Here is a 26,678-nt window from a genome sequence, read left to right as displayed (position 1 = left end):
AAGCGGCCCATCAGCAGCCATTGATCGATTCAATCAGCGGCGCAGCACGCAGAAACACGACATATGCGCTCAAGATCGTTCAACGCTTCTCAAACATGACAGCAGAGACAATGAGACTGTGTGGTGAAAGACAGGACAAAAAAAGCGCCAGTTCCTGCCTCGTATACCCTGATTAACGGCCCGGAGAATAAAACACTGATAATAAGGAAAGAAAGAATACCTTTTCTTTGTCTCTCATGGATCCCTTTCCGAGGATGGACATCTTGGTCAGTGTGTCCTCTTGCAGTCTCTTTAATGAGTTCCCTCGAGGGCCCAGGAGTTTACCCACAAAATTAAACTAATAAAGAGAAAAAGAAAAAAAGAGTTTTACTGGCATAGTTCTGTCTTCTAATTACTATTCCCTAATACTTAAGTTATGCAAAATTACATGGAAAGTATTTCTACTGCAAAAGCAGTTAAACATTTATCAAAGCCACACACTGGTATATTAAATACAGTATTTTTCTTGCCCACATCAGCCAATTAAACAGCACTGCTTTCATTTCCATTACCAATGATTTTTTTTTCTGGTCATGCATGCTTTAATGATCAAATATTTCACTAAGACACTGTACGTGCTTTTTTGTTCAAACTATGAATTAGTAATTTGAACTTTAAATGAGAAAGAGACATCACATACATTTTTATATAATGGATGGCACTTTTCATTGAATTTTGATTTTATAGTCAGCTATAATTTTTGAATTATTTTATTAATATTAAATTACTTTTAACTGACTCACATTTTCAAATGAATTACATGATATAGAGGTGAATTATTCACAATTAATTGCATATATCAATATTTACTTAGCAAAGATAATTCAGAGACATTGACAATAGGCAAAAAGAAGCTTTAAAAGCCAATATATTGTTTGTTTTATTTCCATATGACTGAATATAAGCCCATCACTAATGTCCAAAACAAATAAAAAATGTATTCAATTTTTTATATATAATTAATAGTGTTTTTAAATTGTTCAATGTATGTGCTACATTTCCAGCTCTAGCCAAAACCACAACGTTCCTCTTGACAGAACTGCATCTGTGAAAGACGCTTTACTGAACCACAAGAGCCCCTATCTCAAGATCTAAGGGGCCGTTTACACGACAACGTTTTCAGCCAAAAACAGGAATCTTTTTATGCGTTATGCCTGTTTGTTTACATGACAACGGCACTTTGGGGACTGAAAACGCATATTTTTGAAAACGGGTTTCAAAGTGCAAGTTTTTAAAAACGCCACCGTTATCGTTTCCCTGTAAACACCCAATACGGGAATCTTTGAAAACAGTGACGTCATGCGAGTGCGTAGTACGTGTTAGGCTTGTATTTTAAAGGCAAGCGCGAACAAACATACACAACAATGGCGTAGTACATGGTACAGTTGTTGCCGTTTAAGATTCTGTTAACGCTTCTTCAGCAAAGTGTGGATTTACTTCACCAATATTACAACCAACAGCGGAGACGCATCATATACAACATATAATTGTCACTTCCCTACAGGTACTGTTCACTAACAAGGTGACAGCGCCAACTAGTGGTCTGGCATACGTAATACAGCGTTTTTGGCCGTTTTCGCGGATATGTGTAAACGCGAATCATTTTAAAAACGTTGTCGTGTATACGTGAAACTTTTTAAAAACGCAAGGGAAAAACTTTTCTGTTTCTGACTACATCGTTGTCGTGTAAACATAGCCTAAAACACACACTGTTTTGTGTCACATTCAGATGGAAACAGGTGGCAAGGATCAAAGAAAGACAGGAGAGAAGAAAGAGAAAGAAAGGAAGAAGAATCATCCCAGGGAGACCAAAGGATGACAAAAGAAAGAGGAAGTGTAAAGGCTGAGGAGGTGAGATGCTTTCTCTGCTGTTCTTGTTAAAACTCTTCACCTGCGCCTGCTGTCCAGGCTTGTTAGCGATCTCACCGCTGAACCCAGAGCGGAAGATCAAACCCTGCCACCCATGAAGACCTCTGAGAAAGCCACAGACACAATCGCAGCACTCAGGTGACACGTTCTCAAACTTTCCCGGCTTCTTTTTATTCAAAACAGAAAGGCTTGACTGAATCTGACAGCAAAATTCGACACCCAGAATTAGCAGAAAGCGCGAAGCGGGTACATCTCAGTACCTCTACATACTAAAAGCATGTTTTACTCATGTTTTACATCCTTTACTCCCCCTCATGTCATTCCAAACCTGTATGACGTTCTTTTGTCTGTACATCTGAACATATTTCGTGAAAAACTTTGGTAACCAAACAGTCCCATTGACTTCCATAGTATTTTTTGCCCAAACTATGAAAGTCAATGGGACCCGAAACAGTATCCCTTTAGAGTTTCAGAAGAGATCTCAACTGTCTTTTAAAGATATATTAAGTGGTGTGTTTTTCTCAGTAGAAACACCTAAGAAGGAACTTCAGCAAGTTTCCATTAGCTATCAATATAATCTCACTGATTCTAGAAGAAACAACTGAGAAATATTTCATTTGTGGTTTTTCTTTCAGCTATGATTTGAGAACGCACTAATCCTGATACTTTGGGCATAATCATCTCACATACATTTCATTCAAACACCATTACTGAATCTCTGATGCTGGCAAAAATCATTTACATATGCCATATATCCATATACTTCGTAAGAAGCTCTTACTGTATATTATAATTATATAACCTATATCAAACATGAGATGCATTTCAGTTTTATACTTCCATTATGTATCAGTAAGTGTCCTTGCGGTGTGATTGTCAATCCACACATTGGAATTTAAGAGTGCAGTATGTTCTGCTGCTGATGGCTGTTTGTGGAGTTGCTTTCATTAGATGTCTGTTATTTACAGAGGCTTTTGTTTGGCTGTTCTTTAATGGTGTAATCTGATGATATTAAGGCTTGTAAATGACTGCGTGGGCCTTAATCTGGACATTAAACACAACACCGAGCTGCGTGAGGATTTACGGGAAGCTCTAAAGCTCTTAAACACACCCCAACACACACACACACACACACACACACACACATTAGAACACACACTGGCCTCTTCTCACTATGCACAAATATAGAAATGCTGAAATCTACATGCCATGTGTGTTTGCCATGGAGAACACCTGATGAAAAGACAATAAATACATAAACTGTCAATTTAACAAAGGTTTGACACGAAGAGATGGAAAAAAGGTTTATTTCAGAACTGTTTTCAACTTCAACAATCTATAAAGTGAAAAAATGTGTGCTACATTTTTGCATGAGTGAGTGTGAATCATGTTCACACATGGAAAAACCATCAAATTCTCTAAATGCAATTCTACAGGATTTTTTTTTTGTTTGTTTGTTTTTTTTTGTGCATTTATCATCCACAAGGCAAAACTAGTCTCTTAGAAAGGTAGCAGCACAGCTCTCCTCATCAACACATGATTTGAGGTGCGGGATACAAATTTTAATAATTACAAATTAAAAGCCCTAATTATGAGCAATAGTAAAAATGATGCTGGAAGTTTTATTAGTTTTCAAAATGATCTACCCAGCTTCTTGAAAATATTACTGTCTCACGACAAAAAATGGGGGAAGATAATAACCATTATCTGATATAAATGCACAAAATGTGTGCGGCTTTAGGAAAATGCGTGTAGGTTTATGATAAAGGCACAGGCAAAATGGGCTAATAGCTCACAGGCAAAATTTTGACAAAATTTTTGACAAAAACATCCAACCATGACATTCATTATGAATTAATTTTAATTGCAGATTACATCTGGTAATGAGGGCAATTCACCGATCGTTTGGCTGATAGTGTCCTGACGCTGATGTTAAATCACATACGGTATTCACTTAATTTTTCTCAAAAGCTTTAAAAAAGATCTCAGACATCTCAGTGTCACTTATTACACTCGGTTTACTTTATATGGAAATATCCATCTCGCTAATAAAGCTCAGTTTGTTTGGAAAGCACAATAAAGCGTCTGAGAAGACAGCTGCATTCTCTGTTTGAGATGAAACAGTCGGCACATGGAGGGCTTTTCACTTTGGGTCTCACTAAACAGCCTTTACAATGAGACTGACCTCACAGGCAGCTGTCAGAGACAGGCACAATGACTGCAGAGACTGCACATACACTGGGCGAGAAAGACATGAAAAGGATAAAAAGGTTTTGCTAACATTTTCATTTGAAGGAATAATGAACCTAAAAATTTAATGCATGTCATTCTGAACCCATATGCTGTTATTTTCTCCACAGAAAAAGAAAGGATTTCTGAAGAAACCTTACGTGGGTCTACAAAGACAGTTCATAACACCATTGAAAAAGTGTTTTAAAAAGTCAGCTTTATGACTGTACAGTTTTTGTACTGTTCTGAAGTCATTCAATAGATTTGTGTGACAAATAAATCAACATTTAGCTTGTTTTTCCACTGAAAATCGTCCCCTCTTTTGCAGCTCTCAAAGCTGGCATGTCATGTTGTGAATTTGAACCGGACTCAAATGAGGGGCGTTGGAGGGGAAAATTGTCAGTAAATAACCTGTTGTTCACAGAACTGGCTATGAACAACTTGGAATATTTAATTATTTCATTTAGAAGTTTGGGATCAGTAAGATTTTGTTTGTTTGTTTGAAAGAAATGAATAATTTTATTCCATAAGAGCACATTAAAATGATCAAAAGTGACAGTAAATACATTTATAATGTTCCAAAAGATTTCTATTTCAAATAAATGCAGTTCTTTTGAACTTTCTATTCATTAGAATCCAGAAAAAAAGTCACCGTTTCAAATATCGATAATCAAAATGTAATAATATTTCACAATATTACTGTTTTTACTGTATTATTGATCAAATAATTGCAGCTTTGGTGAGACTTTAAAAATGACCTCTAAACGTATAAAAAGTTATTTAGCATCTCAGAACAATAAAACTACTATTTTGTCAATAAAACTACTTTTTTGATTAAAAAAGTACATACACTACAATGGAATGTAAATTATACTATGACACTATCAAAACATTGGCGTTATCAAAGCATTTGTTTAACCATCCTGAGCAAACCTATATTATAGGTCAACCAGTAGTGTGAGTTTGGGGCGGGACTCTCTGTTTGACGGACCAATGGCAGACAGCTGGGAAAAACTGTCTCCTCAGGGCTCAGTACTTGGACCACTTCTCTTCTCTGTCTACAAGGCATCACTAGGTTCTGTCATTCAGAAACATGGCTTTTCATATCACTGCTATGCTGATGACACTCAACTCTACCTCTCATTCCATATATACCTTGCTACGTGTACTGCGTTAGGCTAACCGAGACTTGTCTTGTTGCTCTTTTGTTAGTTTTGACTGCTTTTATTGTCCTCATTTGTAAGTCGCTTTGGATAAAAGCGTCTGCTAAATGACTAAATAAATAAATAAAAATAAATAAAAAACTGGTTGAATAAGAATCCAATTCCAAATCCAAAGAATCCAAGACTATAGTGCCACAAAAATGACACGCTTCACCTTTAATTAGCACTTAAAAAGGCATATTCATTACTCTCTAATACAAAATTGTTCTTTAATCTCAATGACCAGTGACCATGTCCTCACAAGATTATTAGCCAAGAAATTAGCCAAAAAGTGTCCCTGTCCCATAAATGATACTAGAGGTGACGTCTAGGAGTAAAACTGTTCCAATCAGATTCATCACACTCACCCTTCAAGCTCTCGCTCTCTTTCTCTACATCCACCTGTCAGACTGGACAAATTGAATTTGTCTTCCTCCAGTAGCTCTCTGAAGCTCTAAACAGCGCATTAGTGTCTACAGTCATCAGAGCTGTCAAAGGCAATCTGTTTAGTGTGACGCGGGGCGACGTGAATAGCCGCGCCGTATGACATTACACTGGCGCTCTCGCTCCGCTGCTGATAATTGCTTTATTTGAAGTGGCCGATCATTACTACTCTAACGCTGAGGGCTCATGTACCCTGACATTCCTTTTAGCTCTGAGATGAAGTTTCATTTACAAGACCTGACGTCCCCATCTTTTTTTTCCCTCAACAGTCGCCCTAAAACGCATTGTTATGACAAACCTGAAGTCAACAGTAACCGCCCAACACTGAATGGCGGGAGATGCAGGATGGAGCTTGTGTTGATTTGAATAGAAATTCACATACTATGGTTTTTATATAGTACTTCAAGGTACTTAAAAAAACATGGTTTTACCATGGTACATGTCTAAAAACCTTGATAGTACCATGGTAGTTAATGTACTGAATGATTACACTTACAAAACGTATGGTACTACCATGGTTTTTTGGACATGTACCATGGTAATTCCAGAGTGAATTATTAGCATTTGGTACAATGGTATTATATTACCGCCACAGTACTTTTTTAAAGGGAGTCATATTCATCACATATCATGGTATTTACATGGTAATCCAACATATTTTAAAGAACACCTTAGTTTTACCATGTTACATGTCTAAAAACCATGGTAATACCATGCGACATTTTAGTAAATGTATTGAATAATTAAAAAACATACAGATATGGTACTACCATGGTATTTTGGACATGTACCATGGTAATTCCAGAGTGCCATTTCAGTACCATGGTAAATTATAAAGTATCACAGTATTAACATTTGGTTACTGTTTTTGTAAGGGTAATTATATTCACACATCATGCTATTTATACAGCACTCCAAGGTACTTCAGACAGAGAATACCATAGTTTAACCATGGTACATGTCCATGGTAAATTTACTGAACCATTACACTTACAAAAATTATTTTACGACCACATTTTTTTTGGACATAGTACCATGGTATTTTGGAACTGTACCATGGTAGCAGCATATAAAAGCCATGGTAAACTAATTCCAGTACATATTTTAAAGTACCACAGTATCACCATCCAATACCATGGTGTCAGGTTACCACCACAGAACTTAAAGATGATTACTCATGCTCTAATTCTGCAAACCGCTTCTGTGCCCATGATAAGACAGTGGAAACGGTGTGCTTGAGTTTGGCAGGCAATCTACCATAGTCTGTGGTTAAAGCAATCGGCTGATCATCCAGTTAAAGCCAGAGACTCCGGAACAGAAGACAATTACATTCACAACACTGCAGCGTGCAAACGCATCCTCCAACTAGATCATTCGACTCACTGCACTGTGACAAATTTCATACTGAATGGATAATAATGTCATAATAAGGTCCAGCTGTAATGGAGCCACAGAGCCAACATGTTCCATGATCCACAAACATCTCCGGGCCACTGGGGGCTCCTGTGGGTGCCGGCGTCAGGAGTAAAGCTGGAATTGTGTTTAATAACACAAGCTGACATTTGGATTTGAGTAATATTTAGACATTGTAGAGGTCTGGATGGGGACTCAGTTGAAGCACAATGCTGCAGTTAACAAAACCTGTCACCTGACACAACCAGTGAGATCAAACCCAACCAGATTAGATTAGATTAGATTAAATTAAATTAAATTAAATTATTTATTTTTTTATATAAAATAAAATAAAATAAAGTATCATTATTGGCTTAAGGTTAGTGATTTAAATAAGACTTGAAGTTAAATTTACACTTGAAGGTGGGCTGTTTTGACCTGGTCCATATAGCAATACCCTAGCATTCATACAACACCCTGGTAACCACCAAGAATTCCGTAATGTTATGTCCCTAATGTTATGTAGCTTTGCACATGTAAGAACATGTTAGAAGACACTCTTTAAAAAAACTCATATTTTCTTATTAAATAATAATAATAACAACCTTTGTATATTTTTTATTTTAATAATATATTTTTTCATTAATTACAAATCCAATCCTGATGGAAATTTGGGTCTTTTTGGTCTCAGATTAGGTATCAGACTTCTAGTATGGGTAAAAAATGAGAGTAGAGAGTTTGTGTATATATGTGTGTGAGAGAGACGCTTTACCCTTCACAGCACACTCCCTCTGGGATCCCAGAGCCCATTTACAAACCCTCTTCAAAAAATAGCTCACACACACATTATCACTCTCTGAACGCACGCACACGGCCACTCGAATACATATATACATCATATATAGGTGCACAAAAGTGTGTACAAGTGCACAAATGTATGAGGCTGCCGATAATCCATCTGTCCTCATCTTAGGATCATGAATTCTTCATCTGTCCAGGGTCTATTTGTCATGAAGAGGCCAATTCACTCGTTGTAGTTGGTTGTATATGCTACCACTGTATAGTAAAACCTCAAGGCAGCTACATTAATGGGACATGTGCACACATACACTACCATTCAAAAGGTTTTTTTTTTTTTTTTTTAAACAAGCCTCTTATGTTCACCAAGGCTGCATTTATTGATCAAACATACAGTAAAAAAAAAAAGAAAACTGTGAAATATTTTTCCAATTTAAAATTTTCTGTTTTAATGTTTTCTTTTTTAAATACACTTTAAAATGCAATTTACTCCTTTGAAGTCAAAGCTGAATTTTCAGCATCATTACTCCAGTCTCAATTATAATAAATTATGAATGGTACTCAACAAAAAATAAAAAATAAGACTTTTATTCAGCAAGGATGTATTCATTTGATCCAAACTAACAATAAAGACATTTATATTGTTACAAAAGATTTATATTTCAAATAAATACTGTTCTTTTAAATGTTCTATTTCTCAAATAATTAAAAAAAAAATTATTACGGTTTATACAAAAATATTAAGCAGCACAAATTGTTTTCAACATTGATAATAATAAAAACCACTGTTAATATTTGAGTACCAATTATAATTGATATCAAATCAGCATACTAGAATGATTTCTGAAGGATCATGTGCGGGGCCAGCTCCAGGCATGGGCAGGGGTGGGCTGAGCCCACCTAAATGACTGTCTTGCCCACCCAATCAGAATTAGATAAAGATTGCGTTATTTTTTGTGCAGTGATTAAAACCAATCTGAAGCACTGTAATTTGAGAAGTTTAAGATATAGCTGGATACTGCCCCAACAATCATAAAATAACACCAGAGAATTGCAGCATTTTTCTTTTATTAGCTGAAAAAATATGTAATATCTATATATTTTTTTCAATATTTTTTTCAAATTCTGCCATTTTGAATTGAGAGTAGGGCTGACATTTAGGTCATTTAGGGCTGTCATTTCATGTAATTCATAATTATTGTGACAATAGCATTTTTTCTGTTTTGCGTTTTCACCATATTAGGAATACAACTAAAATTGAATGGGTGCATATTTTAAAGGGGTCATATGATGCGATTTCAATTTGTCCTTTCTCTTTGGAGTGTTACAAGCTCTTGGTGCATAAAGAAGATCTGTAAAGTTGCAAAGACTAAAGTCTCAAATCCAAAGAGATATTCTTTATAAAAGTTAAGACTCGTCCATGCCCTCCTAAAACGTCTAGTTTAAACACGCCCCCACATGTCTATGTCACTGTGTGGGAAGATTTGCATAACACCAATGTACAGTATGTGGAAAATAATGTGTTTTTTTAACCTTAAACCGCATAAACACATTGCATTACACAAAATAATGTTCTTTTTAGCAACGTCATATGACCCCTTTAAAATAAAACTATTATTTGCAGTTCAGATTGATTATTTTACAAAAAAATCTTATTCTTTGACTGTTTTTTTCTCTTCTTTTAATTTATTCCACTAAATCCATTTAAATCCTTTATTTATTTAGTTCCTTTACCATTACCATAGTGGTCTGGTCTTTATATTTACCTCAAAACAATGGTCCCCCCAATGTTCTAGACATGAATATGACATTGTTTGGTATAAATAAAAAAAGTTAGTTGAAAAGAATCATCAGTGTAGAAACAATGATACAGAGAAAGAGAACAAAGAGTTTTTTTGTTTTTTTTACTATTCAACAACGAAAAAAAGTTGATTTTATTTTGAAAATGCATGATATTCTAGGCTGCCCATGAAAGCTTTTTTCAGTGTACATATAATATATTTACTATAGCAATATCTACAATATAAATATCTAGATATTTTCCCCTTGCAATATCACTGAAAATTCAGTTTTACATCACAGGAATAAATTACATTTTAAAATATATTCAAATAAAAAACAGTAATTTTTAATTGTAATATTGTTTCACAATATTACTGTTTTTACTGTATTTTTAATCAAACAAATGCAGCCATGGTGAGCATAAGAGTAATTATTCCTAACTAAGATACATATTCTGTATTATTTTATTTATTACTTATACAGAAAATATCAGTAGCTAACTTATATAATAATAAAAGTGAATGGAAATGGTGACTATGATAGACAAAAAAAAAAAAACATGAGCACGTGCTATTCTTCTTCCACATGTCCTGTTCATTTACTCATCTCCTTCGTTACTGAAACACCTCCTCAAACAATCACATAAACACGCTGTCCAAATTATCATCTATCTAAAACCCTTTCACTGCCATAAAAAGCTTTTTTTCCTGAATAGAGTCAGACATCTACACCTGCCTGTTAAATTTCTCTGTTTCTCTCTTGTTTCCTGCTGTTTGTCGCTCTTTCACCCTCCCAGGATGGAACGGTGTGAATTAAAAACCACACAAACAAAGAAGCCCATTAAATTATGTTGGAAGAGCTACGAAAGCACAAACTAAATGAGGTACAGAAAGATTTGTTCCTTGTGTGAGAGTCCTTTGTGAAAACAGCGGGAATATATGCACATGTCACATGAACACACACACACACATGCTCAGTGGTATGATAATGTGATAGTCTGCCATCAAGGTCACGCTCACCTCTACATCTGGCAAAGGGGGAAAATCATCAAATAACACACTCAACAGCAACAATATGGAAATTAGGACCATTTGCTGAAATCGCCTGTGTACGTGCTTCAATATCAAACTCATGTTCATATTAACATGTAGCTGCACTGTGAAGTGCTTTTCATCCTTATGAATGACTGTGGTCTGTATGTATAGTGGAGTCGTGTGAAAGCATGTTAAACAAATGAAAGACACAGCTGTGAAAAAAATGTGATGAACATTAAGAATTTCTGTCACTAAGTCTAAAAACAACATTGAATTATTCCACACTATAACACTGCATTTAGAAAATCATTTAGATTTTTGACAATGGATATTTATAAAATATTATGATCAATCAATGATTTCATCAGCACTGCAAAAATATTAAAGGAATCAGTCATTCAAAAATGAAAATGTACTGAAACCTTACTTCAACCCTGGGCATCCAAGACATAGATGAGTTTGTTTCTTCATCAGAACACATTTGGTTAAATTTAGGATTACATCCTCACTTGCTCACTAATGGATCCTCTGCGGTGAATGGGTGCTGTCAGAATGAGAGTCCAAACAGCTGATAAAAACATCACGATAATCCACACCACTCCACTCCATCAATTAACATCTTGTGAAATGAAAAGCTGTGTGTTTAACTTTAAACCGTTGCTTCTGGCCAAAAACCAGTCCACAATCCACAATAACGCTTCCTCCAGTGAAAAAGTCCATCCTCTGTTGTCTTCACATCAAAAATCCTTCCACATATTTGTTTAGAGCTCTTTCTTGCTTGATCTGTGCATATTTCTCTCCTGATTCAGATTAGACAACTTCTTCACTGAAGAAAGCAATATCATGGATAGAGAGGACTCATATTTTAAAGGGAAGCAGTGGTTTCATCATGGATTTGTTTCTTACACAAGACATTAATTGATTTACTGGAGTGGAGTGAATTACTTGTGGATTATTGTGATGTTTTTATCAGCTGTTTGGACTCTCATTCTGACGGCACCCATTCACTGCAGAGGATCCTTTGGTGAGCAAGTGATGGAATGCTACATTTCTCCTAATCTGTTCTGTTCTAGTTGGGTGTAATTACTATATCATATATTAGACACTGAAAAACAGCTTTGTTGTACTTACTTTGGGAAACTGTTTTACAGGGATCAAAATCTTCTGGCCCAGTTTCATGTTCTTGTTGATGACCACATCAATGAACTTCTCATCCTCTTTGTCTTCGTCTTTCTGTACCTTTTCGATTTCTGTTAAGAGAGACAGAGACAGGGAGAGTTAGTCAAATCATTATCTAGGTAGAATAAAGGTTTATCCGTGTGAATCTCAGGTTCAGATAAGCTCAGATAACAGTCCTGCCATTTGCCCGATGTCATCTGTACCAAGCGTATTTTGACTGATCAGTGGACTGTGAAATAGCTTCCATTGGCCACGCTTTAATTTAACTGGATGTGCTTATAATCATATCTGATAGACATTCCTCTGTGATTGGTGGATATTTTTGTTGGTGAGGCAAGCGTTGTTAGACATTAAAGTGTGTAAATGAGCTCTTTGAACACGCACAGAAGTCTTTGTTGTTGTGGGACACAGTGGGGTGCTGGGTTATTAGTCACATTAATGAGTTCTTGTATGAGTGTAGGTACTCGTGATACATTGCAGTATTGGGAAAATGTGGGTTCGCAACTCGATGTACTTAGCGGAAAACAGTATTGAAAAGGTAATTTCAGAGGCGGTGGCAAGACGACAGAAATTTCCAAATGTCCATCAAACGTCAAACATCCACATGATCTGGACAGTACAATGATTAAATTGCTCAATCAAATGCAAGATTTATCTTATCCATACAAACGTAACCAGATAACTGTTGACGTGATTTTGACAATTTCATATAGAATTGAGTTTTAATGTCTCTACAACAGACCAAATTTACAGATCAGAACATACTGGTTTGAGTTAGATTTGTGTGCTCACAAACATTTATCAAAAAAGGGCTGTGAAAAAATATTCAAGCAAACATCAAGCAGGCATACTCAAGCTGATGTGGTACATCTGCAATACTACATAATTCCCATCCCATTGCAATAAACCTGTTCTTTTATAGCTAAAACTTGACATCTGAATATTAATTAGCTCATGCAACAAGGCCTGATTAATAATCATGAGATAAATATCCAAGAGAGTGCCCGCCTACTGTTTAAGCAGCCATAGTTCTAGAAGTATTTTTCTATACCTATAGGTATTTTTTTTTAATCTTTAAGAGTTACAAGCCATGAACCAAACTGACCAGCTACGAAGTAAATGATAATATTACAAACTTTGATTCAAAGTAAAAAAGTATTTAAAATTTGGACAAAAAGACAAAAAAGTACAAGACTGTGTACTTAACGGTTTAATGAGGGAAAGAACTACAATCCCATGAATCATTGTGTAAGATGGTAGAATTATGGATAAATATAAAAAGTTCATTTAAAGATGCTGATTATGTATATAGAAACAATTAATTTTATGTTTATTGCAATATATGCATTTGCAGTGTTTCATGGGAGTTGGTGGGTGTGATTTGCTTGTTGTGAGTCTCTGATTGATAAAGATTTCACTGCAGAATCATGGGAAATGTAGTTTTTCCACCAGAAATTCTTCCGTTATACATGAATATTTCAAAAATCTGATGAAATAGTGCAGCCGATGGCTTCAGCAAAAGCATATACCATCAGTTAACAGCAGTATAGCTCACAGCAGTTCTGCCTTTACATTTACTATGAAAAATTAATTCTACTATGGAGAAAACGAATGGGATTTTTACTTCTGAAACCTGACTGTGGCACTCTATTTGCCTCTAAAAGGAGCTCCAATGTTGCTTCGGTACCTGGTTTCAGCAGTTCCCAACTTCTTAACGAGCATTCCAGAAACTTATCCAGTAAACCCTGACCATTAACTCTTAATGATATTTAGAGTCCATCAAAACAGTTTAAATATGAAAAGCACTTTTAATGTTCTTTTCCACAATCTGTCATCTTGTTACGCTTATTACACTTCAATATTCAACTCTCTTTTCCATTATTTGTGCTTTGGTGAGGACAGTTTATGCAAAATGAAGACATCCTACATTCCCTTGACTAATCAGGAAAGCACTTCTACTCAAAGAGTTTCAAAGAGTCATCAAAAATAAAACCATTCTGTCTAGACTGAATCTGAGACCCATCATACAAACCAGAGTATATATAACATACGACAGTATATGTATATATATATATATATATATAAAACCTGTCTAGCAAACATTTGCAGAGACAGGTGTGTAAAACAATGTAAATGATCTTTCTTAATTGTACACTTGTAGAACACATGCTAGCATTGCATTGCATTATCCTCTACAGTTTGGGTGCTAGAAGACATTGCTGTCAATCAAACAACTGCAAGTTAATACTTGATGCTGGGGATTTTATGTCACCTAGTTAGAGTATGTTGTCATGTCTCATCTGGGATCTGTGTGTCAAACTTTATTATAAAATATCAAATTATATGTATAGCTACTCGGAGAGTTGGGAAGAGAACAAACTCTGCATCCCTTCCCCGCTCCGTTTCCAAGGTCCACAGAGACAGTAGCTTCAGCGGTCTGAGGTTCATCTCATTGTTTCATATCATTATTTCTGTAGTCGAAGGGCACAAAACACACCCAAGAGAATACTGTGAAAAATATACATTTCCCTCCTAAGATAATCAGCAGCCTTTCCAACAGAATCACCATTCAGAGGATTGTGACCTACCAACAAATCTAAGCTCTGCAACAATAACGTACAACCTCCACTTTACACATATTTATCAACTAAAAGAAGTTCAACTCGTTTCTGCAAATCTGTTCTTTCTAATACTTTTTACGCTTTAATATGTCTATGCAGGCACATGAAAATTATATATATATATATATATATAAACACACACAGTGCATCCTTGCTGAATAAAGGTATTGATGTAAGATGTTTATTCATTTATTTTTTTACTGATCCCAAACTTTTGAATAGTGTGTATATATTTTCTCTTGTTAGAAAATCATTAGAAATAAAAAAAGAAAAAAATGTTTTAGAAATAAAAAAAGAAAAAAAAATGTTTTTTTAAACAAGGAATTTTGAGAAATTTGTACATAGAAAGTCGGCGTGTTTTTGTTGAAAATAATGATGGTGACTTACTATAACTGAAATACTCAAGCCACAGCACTATTTCAAGGCATTTTGCACCCGTTTAAACTATATTGTGGGTGGTTTGTGAATAAGATTCAGGGGTTTGTGCTGAAATATGAAGTGCTGAAGTGATGCAGCAGTTTATTGAATTCACCCCTCATTGTTTTGAGAAGATGGGGTCTCTCTCTTCACATGTCAAGATCATCTCATTTCCATCCAAAACTCACAGACTAACATTGTATTTCCAGTCATGATGAAACATCACAGTATCAGGGCCAGCACAGTATCAGAGCACAGGTGGGGAGAAATGAATAGTACAAAGAAAGAAATTTGGGCTTTTTAATTTAAAATTCATACGCTGGCATGATTTATGGGATTAGGGCGGACTCCCCCATAAGTCTCCAGCAGAGGAGTGGAGAGACAGAAAAAGCTCCATTAACTCCTCAAATTTCACTTCCTGATCACAAAAAAAGCATGGCAGAAAGAGGAGATTGGCAATAACATCTCAAACAGAAGCTCTGAGAGATGGGAAACGCTCAGCAATCCTGGAACAGACCATACAAGGCGGCATCTGGTTCTAAGCAACATGGAGAAAAATTTATTTTTCATATAGAAATATAAATAAAGGTCTTTGAAACAAGAAATATCTGTTTAATACTTTCCCAAAGAGAATTTGTTATATTTTAAACCATTTTTTTTTACAAAATATATAGTGAGTGGAAATGGAGTCACAGGCGGACGTCCGGAAGCATAAGAGCTGAAAACGTCACCAACTTGGTTGTCTGAAGGAGATGCTAAAACAGGCAAGCCCTAGGTGAGGGGACGCAGCGTCTTGTTCCCTCTCGGGGAGCCATGGTTACATGCGTAACCCAGGACGTTCCCCTTCTAGGGAACTCGCGCTGCGTCCTCTAGCAGACACTATGGAGAATGGAATAACCACTCAGCCATTCCACGGCGCATACCTGTTCACCTGGTGAGAGAGCACCAAGAGAAGTGACAGACATACACAAAACCTTCCCTCAGAAAGGGGACAAGCCACTGACACCTGGGGCTGATAACATAACTCGGAAAAATGGGGAACCCAGCCAATAGGAGGGACATCCCATTAACCAAGCTAAGAACACAGCTATCCTTAGAAGGCTATGTTACAATGAGCCAAAGCAGCATGCCGGGCCCAGGGGGACCACCCACTTAAAAACCTTGTAGAAAGGGGGCAGCCCACCCCTACTACCTGACTAAACTTAAGGGATAAAGAAAGTAGACCGTCTATTAAACACCCCAAGGGGAGACGGCAGAAGAGGCTCAGGGGGTACCTACTTGAAAAACCTTGATAAGGGGGCAGCCCCTCAACAGAGTACTTGAAAAAACCTACATCACAAGGGAAAGATCGGACCTTCAGTCAATGGTTCGCCAACAAGAGAAACACATAAGAACAACATTAGTCCAGCCTTAGGGCCCAATGTAAACAGTATCTCTTAGCACTTGCCTGCCTCTGCGTCCAACTCCTAGAAAGAGGAGGGGCACGAGTGGCCACACTACTCTTCTGATCCTGCCTAAGATCATCAGATCGAGACGGACCAGCACCCTCAGAGGTTTTAGAGGAAGACCTGGGACGGCGTGGAATGAACTTCCTGTAAGGCAGCGGACCGCACCTTCGCCTCCCTGAACTTTTCGACCACCGCCTCAGTGAAGATGCTGAAAAACCTGGAAGGCAACAGCAGAGCATCAAGATGAAATTCTTTCACCTCTCTTCTGATATCCATGAGATTTAACCACAAATTCACTTCTGTAACCACCATTGCTTAGTGGCGCGTAGAGCCAAGTCTGTGGCATGGCGCAGTTCCGCAACTGCCCCAGGGGACAAACCCTGCCCTTATCTAGGTCTCTGAGCAAGTCAGCTTGGTAAGCTTGTAACGCTCGCGAGCGTCCTCTCCACATGGGGCATCTTCACGTATCCGCGCTCAGCCACACCCTCAACATCAGCGCAATCCTCATGCTGAAAAAGATGCAGCTGAGCTGAATATGGCTTGTCCCACGATCTCACTAACTCAGTGTGTAGGTCAGGAAGAAAAGGGAGACTCCTGGGGGAGGGGAATTCATGACCGGCCAGAAAGCGCTCATCTAATCTGCCACGGGCCGCCTTCTGCCTTTCGCGTGACCAGACTAAATCAAGCCTCTTAGTAGCACGCATCATTAAGCCCAACATTCCCCGTATGCGGAACTGGAGCTAGGTTGGGGAGATTCAGTGCTCACACTCTCATCTCCATCGCCAACCACCTTCACCAGATGAGCCCAATGTAGCGTTATCTGCGGGATCAGGTGGCCCAAGAGAAAGAGTATCTGGATCCTGCCAAATGCCTCGAGAGCTGGACATGCTTGTGCGAATGCTGACTACTATACTTTGGGAGAGAACAGAATGAAAGGAACTCTAAAAGGGAAAGCACTTCCCGTCCATGCCCCGCCTACAATCCCTGTGATCGGTCTGCCTAGCTGCCTCGGCAGCTGTGGGACCCAAACCATGGGTAGTAGGCGCTCAATTCTTATTCCTCAAAAGAGAATCAAGCATACGAGACATTTCTCAGCACGATCACATCACGCAGCGTGCATTTAGCTCCCTCAAGAGCCAAACACGCTGTTCAAATACTAGATTCCCTCAAGAACCAAGCGAGAACAGAAACTGCCGCGAATGCATTGCATTGAGTCTGTTCGACTCCCTTAAGAGGCGAGCGCGCTTATGCAAATGCTGTTTACAATCTTGAATAAAAGGCAAAGCTTTACCTCTGCTCTCAGAACCCCTGCGAATGCATCACCATGAGCGCTGTCTCGTGAGTCAAACGCACATTCACGCTTATCCACGCCCTTCTCAAACCTCTCTGCAGTGAACCCAACAATCTGAGTCTATGCTGTGCCTCGGCAGCAGTGGGACCCGAACCGCGACATGCAGACTCTTGTCACTTATCCCTCGAGAAGAGGGACAAATGCGAACAGAGCTTTCTCATTGGAAACATGTCTCAATGAGCGCATTCAGAGCCCCCGAGCACCAAACGCATAACGCATAGATCGTGTGTGTCCTCGGGTGTCAGAAATCTAGGACACGGAAGCACACACTTTCTAAAACGCTACTTGCCTTTGTTTTCTCCATAACGCCTTTACATGCACTGTCAAATAAACGGCTCCTGAAGACAACAGAAGTTGGTGACGTGTTTGGCAGGCGCCCTTTTATGCTTCAGGGCATAAAAGTCTGTGACGCCACGGGCTACGTGGGCCAATGGGATTGGAGTTGTTTCACACGTGCTTCAGACACCAGTCCTGCTGGCGGCAGTCCCCATAGTGTCTACTAGAGCAGGGGTTTTCAAACCTGTCCTGGAGGACCCCCAGCCCTGCACATTTTATATGTCTCCCTTATCAGACACCCAATTCAGGTCTTGCAGTTGAGACCTGAGTTGAATCAGGTGTGTTAGATGAGGGAGACCTACAAAATCTGCAGGGCTGGGGTCCTCCAGGACAGGTTTGAAAACCCCTGCGCTAGAGGATGCAGCACGAGTTCCCTAGAAGGGTAAACAATAACGCAAAAAAACAAATGCATTTAAGAAAACAGCAACAAAAGCATTTTCAGAGGTCTAGAGTACAAAGCCATGCTTCTCAAGACAAAAGATGTGTCAAACATCCAAATTAATACTGGTCATACTTGACAGAACAGCTGACAAATGTTGAACATTACACTTTCAAGTACAAAACATTTCTCCACCCTTCTCTTTTGACTGCAGATTCTTTGCCATTCATTTTCTGTTTGTGAAGTATTGCCCTGTAGAAAACCAAACCGAGCATGAGCGCAACAAAAGAAGAGAAAAACGTGAACCTCTGTGATGGCAAACGATGTCAAAGTGCAGAGAATTTGGTGTCAATCTGCAGCATTCAGCTGCTGAATTCAGCCCGTGGTGCATAAATAAATCTTTTGTGCTTCTTGAAATGGACACCAACCACTGAGTGCTTTAGAATTTAACCAGACAAAACAAAAAAGGCTGCTTCTTTAAGAGGCCTAAGGTGTTTCAACCTTCTCAAGTGAGGAGTTTTCTGGTTTCTAAACGGAGTGGGCTCAATTCCCATTTCTACCAATTGGCACAAAGTTTTGATGCTCAGAGGTTAAAGAGCTGGGCTTGTAACCTAAAAGCTTTAGGTTTAAACCTCGCAAGGGGCAAACCATGAGCTCTTAGCATTAGGCTATATGTATTCATTTAGCAGATGCTTTTATCCAAAGAGACTTATTACAAATGAGAAAAACTGCATCATAACTTTTTCTGCTAAGTAAAGAAACATACAAATTCATGCATCGGCTGTTGCATTGACTCACACTAGGATCTAGGATCATGGCAGTTATAAGACGTGTCGAGCTAAAAATACTTAATCTTTCCTTATGCAGTGCATTGATGTAATTTGTATAAAATCATCTGCCAATTGCAGTGATGTAATGTTTTTCAAATGAGCTATCAATTGATATATCACAAGAAAGAGCTTCAGCATACATGTAACATGTAAATGTAACATTTATCTGATAAAATATAAAGACAAAATTAACATGCTGAAAACTAACCAGTTATTATTTTAATAAGAGCTTCCCTACGAATCCTGAATTTGATCATTAATTAACTAGTATATATATATATATATATATATTGATAATGTTATGATAATTGAGCCGCAAATCTGCATATTAGAATGATTTCTGAAGGATCATGTGACTGAAGACTGGAGTAATGATGCTGAAAATCCACACACACAAGAATAAGTTACATTTTAAAATATATTACTATAGAATTACAGTAGTGTGCGTGTATATATAATTCATCATAAACAAATAAAAAGACAGAACAATAAATTATTTAGCAGTTTTTTTTCTATTTCAATTAGTGACAAACAAGCAATTTTGTCACCTACAGCACCATATACAATATTCAGCCGACATCTCTCAGAAAAGCTACACCTGTCACAAAAAAACAAAGATGAAGTGATAATCTTCTTTATATTTTCAGACTGGTGGTGAGAATGTTGCATATATGTGTCTGCACATGGAGCTTTCAAAGAAAAAAAGTATAGGATTCCAAGATAAACTGTACATTTTCTCCTGAGGCAAAAATTGGAAGAACACAAATTGCAGCCATGCATTATGTTGCAAAACAATACCAACCCACTGGTGAGTCACTCCAGCCACTTTTTACATGCATTTAGTGCTTGGCAAGAAATCGTTTTGGACCCTGCCTGTATCTCAGCATCCAAAATGTAACATATTCAAAAGCAACAAGTCCTGGGTTGACATGGCAGGCGCATCTAAAAGTGCAAAATGTAACTCTAAAACCAAGAGACAAAAGCTTTCTTAGCTCCATGTTGATGTTTATCGCCTGAAAGTAGCATGCAGAACATTTTTGGGCTAGTTATTGATTTCCATATATTTCTGAAGTCTCCAGTTCCTGTGTTTTTACGGCTGCACGCAGTCCAGTTCTCGGCCGGGCCCGTGGAGCGTTGGTGTAACAGAATAGCAGCTGAAAATGAAAAATAAGATACGTGTTGTGAAACACTTTAGAACGCTTTTTCAAGAGTGGGCTGCCATGACAGATCGCAGATCAATACCAGCGGCTGCCCGCTGTCATCGCCCCATGTCACCCTGCCCACATCTCATTCCTGCAACCCTCCCTCCAGACTCCGACCCGCTCAACGCTGAGAAAGAAAGAAAAATGGCTATAGATTTCCATGACAACCAACACATTTCTTTTTTTCCCTCTCGGGAAAAGCATGTGATATGCTGTGTGATGTGTTAAAGCTGCAGACTGGAGTGACAGAGTGTGGGGCCTCGGAAGGCCTCGCTTTCTTGACGGCTTTCAATGCAGTTTTCACATGACAATGTTTTAGCAGGCCCTGACGAACACCGCTATCTCTTCATATGCGATTTTAACTAAATCAGTGTAATCTTCAGGGCGTTTCTTTGTGTCATAATCTCTGGTGTCTCTCTCGTACCACACCGTGTTTCCACAACGCACTTGGATTGTAAAGCAAATGAGCGTGAGGCAGAGTGGAAATATATTTCTTCATTATGAAACAATTCTGTCTGCAGGCAAAGCTGTAATGAAAAGCAGATAAGTCACAGGGAGATGGTGACGGCGGCGCAGCGGGAGGTCTCACTCACAAGCATATACGCTGATCTACTTTCTATGAATTTAGATAGTTCTGCAGCTGCTTTCTAATAAAAGAAACCATGCATCAGTTTGCGCAAATACAATCCATCCTAAATAAGACTTTTGAATATTATAAATATGACTATAATATAAATATGACTTTTATATTAAAAAAAACGTGCTAATGCACGTGCATATTTTTGGGTAACACTATGAATTAAAGGGGTCATATGATGCAATTTCAATTTTTCCTTTCTCTTTAGAGTGTTACAAGCTCTTGGTGCATAAAGAAGATCTGTAAAGTTGCAAAGACTATGCCTGCTTTATGACCACGTCTCTGTCTTCTCCACAATAAAGCTTTGCGAATGGATCCGCAAGTCTCACGTCTCGTCAGCCCCGTAACAATATGGCCCCTTTAAATACTTTACAAATGAGGTGTTTTCAATTTTATTAGATTATTTTTACAAACACAAACCAAAGGATTTTAAGCAATTACACTATAGGTCAAACATTTTAAATAAGTCTGTTATGCTCACTAAGGCTGCAATTACTTAATAAACATAAAAACAGTGATATTTTAAAATACAAATACAATTTTAAATAAATGTTTTCAATATGAATATATTTTATAATGTAAGTTATTCCTGTGATGCAAAGCTGAATTTTCTTATTATGGTTCTTATTATTAGAATGTTAAAAAACAGATTTTACTGCTTTTTATTTTTTGTGGAAACCATGATACATTTTTTTTCAGGATTCTTTGATGATGAAAGTTCAAAAGAACAGCATTTATCTTTTCTAAGAATATAAATGCATTTACTGTCACTTTCGATCAATTTAATGCATCCTTGCTGAATAAAAGTATTTCTTTCTTTTTTAAACGTTCTTTTAAATTGTATTATTTCACAATATCATGGACATGTTTTTACTGTATTTTTGATCAAACAAATGCAGCTTTGGAGAGCATAAAAGATTTCTTAATTTTTTGTTAAATTTTTTTGTAGTTTTGTATTATTAGAGATAAAGACTTTTTGACTGACATAATAAATGGATTCCATGGGGGGAAAAAAAAAAAATATATATATATATATATATATATATTATTTTATATAGAATACGGCCCCTTTAAGACCAATACCATCTAATATATGTCCACACTAAAATGTTTTATAGCTAACATGGTGGAACCATTTTGGTTTACAAATAAACATCACTAATAACCTGTGAACACAGACCAGAAACCTTATTTGTATGACATTACAGTTTGTATTCCATGTAATTTACCTACCAAAATACATACATCAGATCCACGTGATGCATTTGTGTTTCCATCATCTCTACATTACACTGACAAACCTGATAATATTCCTCAATGAGTGGTTCATGTAAACTGAGTACTAAAGTGTTGCAAAAGGCAATCCCTGAGCTATCATCACAAGCTATTTTGTTTATATACTGTATAGTAGATCATCTGTATATGTTACTCTTATTATAGTATAGATCAGGGGTGCCCAAACTCGGTCCTGGAGGGCCGGTGTCCTGCAGAGTTTAGCTCCAACCCCAATTAGACACACCTGAACCAGCTAATCAAGCTCTTACTAGTCATACTAGAAACTTCCAGGCAGGTGTGTTGAGGCAAGTTGGAGCTAAACTCTGCAGGACACCGGCCCACCAGGACCGAGTTTGGGCACCCCTGGTATAGATGCATTGAAAGAAACTTCAATAACCTGAGATCTCTGCTTAGTGGAATTTCTTCAGGAAAGTCTTATTTTCATAAAAATCCTTTGCTTCCACATTAAAATTTGCGGCACGTGCGGAGCACTGGGATGTCATTAAGTGGGGTCAGGCTGCCCTTTTATACTAACCACTTAATGGGTTTGTACAGTAGTGTACTCTACATGATAAATGAACTCAACTGTAGAGATTACTAAAGAATGTTCAGGGAAATCCTGCAGCCATCAACACAGTTCTACAACAACTGTTCTGTTTATATATATATATATATATAATATATGTGTGTGTGTATTTATTTTTTTCTGACTGAAAATTGTTTCTACACAAAATCTTTTTTAGTTTAGCATCTGTTCACACAAAAAGGTTTCATATTAGGTTTATAAAATCAATACAAGTAATATTAATACATAATGTGTAAATAATATATAAAAAGTTTAGCAATATTACATAATATGTTAATAACATTTGAATCAAAACAGTAATATTTAATAATCATTAGTATTCAAATAATCAATAGTTAGCGTGACTTGTTTTAGAATTCCTTATTGTGATGTCATAAGGATAGAATTCTTCATAATTAGTTTTAAGTAGTTAGTAGTAAGTAGTTAGCATCACTAGTTTGAGAATTCAACAATTTCCACTTAAGGAACTGTCGAGCTGTCGATTTTTCCTTCAAGAAATAAAAATAAATGCAGACTGACCTGCTTATCAAATGAAGAACCTCTCATTTGTCATCGTGACTGATCTAAGTGAGCTCTTAATGCGTTATGTCTCAAAGGAATATTTTCATGAATAGTCCATATAATGATAGCATTGATGTAATTGCTACGGATTTCATACCGGTTATTCAGATCTAATGCTCTTCTCTCCATGAGCGATTAGAGCGCAACATATTTGCTTTAACCTTGTGCGACTTGCATTTCTAGTCTGTTCTTCAGCCTTGGCAAGATTAAGGCCCACGTCTTTAGCATCTGACAGACGTCCCATTCAGAGCCCGAATAAAGAGGCCAAGGGAGAAGTCTGAGACGCTCGGGCCGTAATCTTGCCTTGCCACCACCTACCGGATCAGCACGGCTCATCAGAACAGAACTGAGTGAAAAATTCAGCCGGCCAAAAGCTCGTCAGTCATTTGAAGGTTATTTATGCCACAGAAAAATCTGCAAACAATTCCACCCGTGACCCTTAAGAGATGACAGGAATCAGACGTGTTAATAAGATGGAATGTGAGACAATGTCCTCTGTGGGAATATGAGAAATGCTAATTATTTGGAACACAAACATTAACACGCCATTCGTTCATGAATATTATAATGCTGCAGGCATTCGGTTGCAAAAAATGATATGCCATTATAATGGATTTTCATGAGGGAAACATTCGCACTTTATGCAGTGGAAAAAAATCACTTATTATTTTGATGCCTTCTGGTTTATCATTAAGGGCTTACGTTTTTTCAAAGGCTGGGCGAAATAATTAATAAGCATCTCAACAACAGAACAACAGGGGACCTCAACTTTTGTGGCTAATAATATTCTTTCATCCCCTCTTTGAAGTCATTCATGATATGTTAATCAACAAGAATATGCTAAAAGTCACATTTGATCGTACTAATTGCACTCAGTGTAGTAAAGAAAGACAATAGCAAAAAATACTTGAAAGTTTAAAGTAAAAATATATCCCTAAATAAATATCCTAAATCCAGCCTAAAAATCAACTCTAAAAACACCCTTATATTACTACCGTAATATAAATATCAATTCTAAATACCCTAACATCCTATATTAAACTTTAAAAAAATAAAAAAATACTTGAGAGACTTTTTACAGGTAATATATGTCCAATAGTGCTGTCAATCGGGAAAAAAATTAACTAATCAAATATTTTTCTGAAATTAATCGCGATTAATCCCACCTAACATTAAAGTTTTTAAATATACTTTTATATTGCAATAATTTCACATTCAATCTTCAAATTAATAGAAAAAAACAAAGACAGTATATTTTTTATATCTGTTTAACTATATATTTTTTATGACTGAAGGCAAGTATCACTGATACCAATACTACTGATGTCTCTAAGAAATTGTTTTTTTCCCCTTAACCATTGACTATAGCCATTCAACATTACAGTATAATTGAGAGCTATCAATTTTAACATTTATTAGACTTTAAAAAAACTAAATTAAACTTCTAAATTAAGTAAACTTAAAACAATCTTCACATAAACCGCTTATAATAAATGTCATATTTAGCTACCTGTGCCCTTCAGCAAGCTGAAAATTAAATATACAGAAATTGATAAAGTTATCAAACACTAAATTCTAAATTAAGTATAGATGAATCCTTAAAGCTACAAATGTGATTGATTTCCTCTTTTGTTCTTTGATTAACAGATATCACAGCAGCTGGTTATTAGGTTATTTTGGCTGCTTTAAAGGGATAGTTCACCCAAAAATGAAAATTTGATGTTTATCTGCTTACCCCCAGGGCATCCAAGATGTAGGTGACTTTGTTTCTTCAGTAGAACACAAACGAAGATTTTTAACACAAACCGTTGCAGTCTGTCAGTCTTATAATGGAGGTGAATGGGAATCACGGCTTTGAAAGTAAAAAAAAAACATACACAAACAAGACCAAATTAAACCCTGCGGCACGTGACGATACATTGATGTGTAAAGACACAAAACGATCGGTCTGTGCAAGAAACTGAACAGTATTTATATCGTTTTTTACCTCTGATTCACGCAATGTCCGAACTGTTCGAACTCTCCTGAGCGCGTTCTCAACAGCTGGCGCGTGAGGCGTCGTCTTCTTCTTCTTCTCGCTTTACGGTGGATCGCAGACTTATAAGTCCATTACCGCCACCTATCTCTCAAGTGGACCATTGACACTCCTAATTGAGATTGTAGATAGAGTGTCAATGGTCCACTTGAGAGATAGGTGGTGGTAATGTTTTTTACTCTCAAAGCCGTGATTCCCATTCATCTCCATTATAAGACAGACTGCAACGGTTTGTGTTCAAAATCTCCATTTGTGTTATACTGAAGAAACAAAGTCACCTACATCTTGGAGGCCCTGGGGGTAAACAGATAAACATCAAATTTTCATTTTTGGGTGAACTATCCCTTTAAGAGCTGCCGCTGCTGAATATTAGTGGTCGACCGATATATAGCCAAGGCCGATATATCGGCCGATATTTGGCATTTTTCAAATATCGGCATCGGCCGATGTTTTTTCTGTTTGGCCGATGCGTTGGTGGCGGGACTTTTATTTTGACGGCGCTGAGAATGGCAGCGCCTGAACACACAGTGCTCACATTCTCCCTTTTGTTCGCTGTCGTCGTTAACAGTTCTGTCCACAGACAGAAGTCTGTCTAATAATCAGATAGAACTGTTAAACAAAGTAATTAAAATGTATACAAAAAGTATTATAACGATTGCTTTTATATTGTTAGTAATAGAAAGGCAAACATTATAATACTTTCTCGTTTGCCGTCAGCATTCAGCAAATACGCATTAATATAATTTAAACAAATCTTTGAATGACTAATGAACATCTAATTTCAAAAACCTTGCAAACTTAGTCGAATCCAGCTGTGAGATCTTATGAAGTGTGCATTTATATCCTGCACGATCGCGTGTACTCTGCATGATGGTCGGTGCGTGTGAATTGAATACGGACAGGAGGAGAGTTCAGCTTCATTGAGACACGCGATCGACAAACTATAAACTCGTGATTTCAAATTATGCTGCGCTTTATGCATTTGCCCACTGTCATATTCATGTCATTTTCACTGTGTGCTGTATGTAAAAT

General features: G+C 37.2%; 1 protein-coding gene across 1 annotated transcript in view; it reads right to left on the bottom strand.

Moving 5' to 3' along the window:
- Positions 1-26,678, bottom strand: part of LOC107727300 (KH domain-containing, RNA-binding, signal transduction-associated protein 3-like) — a 99,886-nt gene that overhangs the window by 7,782 nt on the left and 65,426 nt on the right. Inside the window, exons 2-3 of the mRNA XM_016537134.1 lie at positions 11,921-12,039; positions 221-337 (exon numbers count right to left, since the gene is read on the bottom strand). Coding sequence (XP_016392620.1) covers positions 221-337; positions 11,921-12,039 — 236 coding nt within the window. The remainder of the gene's footprint in view (positions 1-220; positions 338-11,920; positions 12,040-26,678) is intronic.

The sequence above is a fragment of the Sinocyclocheilus rhinocerous genome, unplaced genomic scaffold, assembly GCF_001515625.1.
Source record: "Sinocyclocheilus rhinocerous isolate Xijiao unplaced genomic scaffold, SAMN03320098_v1.1 scaffold1154, whole genome shotgun sequence".
Classification (NCBI taxonomy): Eukaryota; Metazoa; Chordata; class Actinopteri; order Cypriniformes; family Cyprinidae; genus Sinocyclocheilus; species Sinocyclocheilus rhinocerous.
Note: the sequence above shows the minus strand (reverse complement) of the source record. Positions and strands in the feature narration are given on the sequence as shown.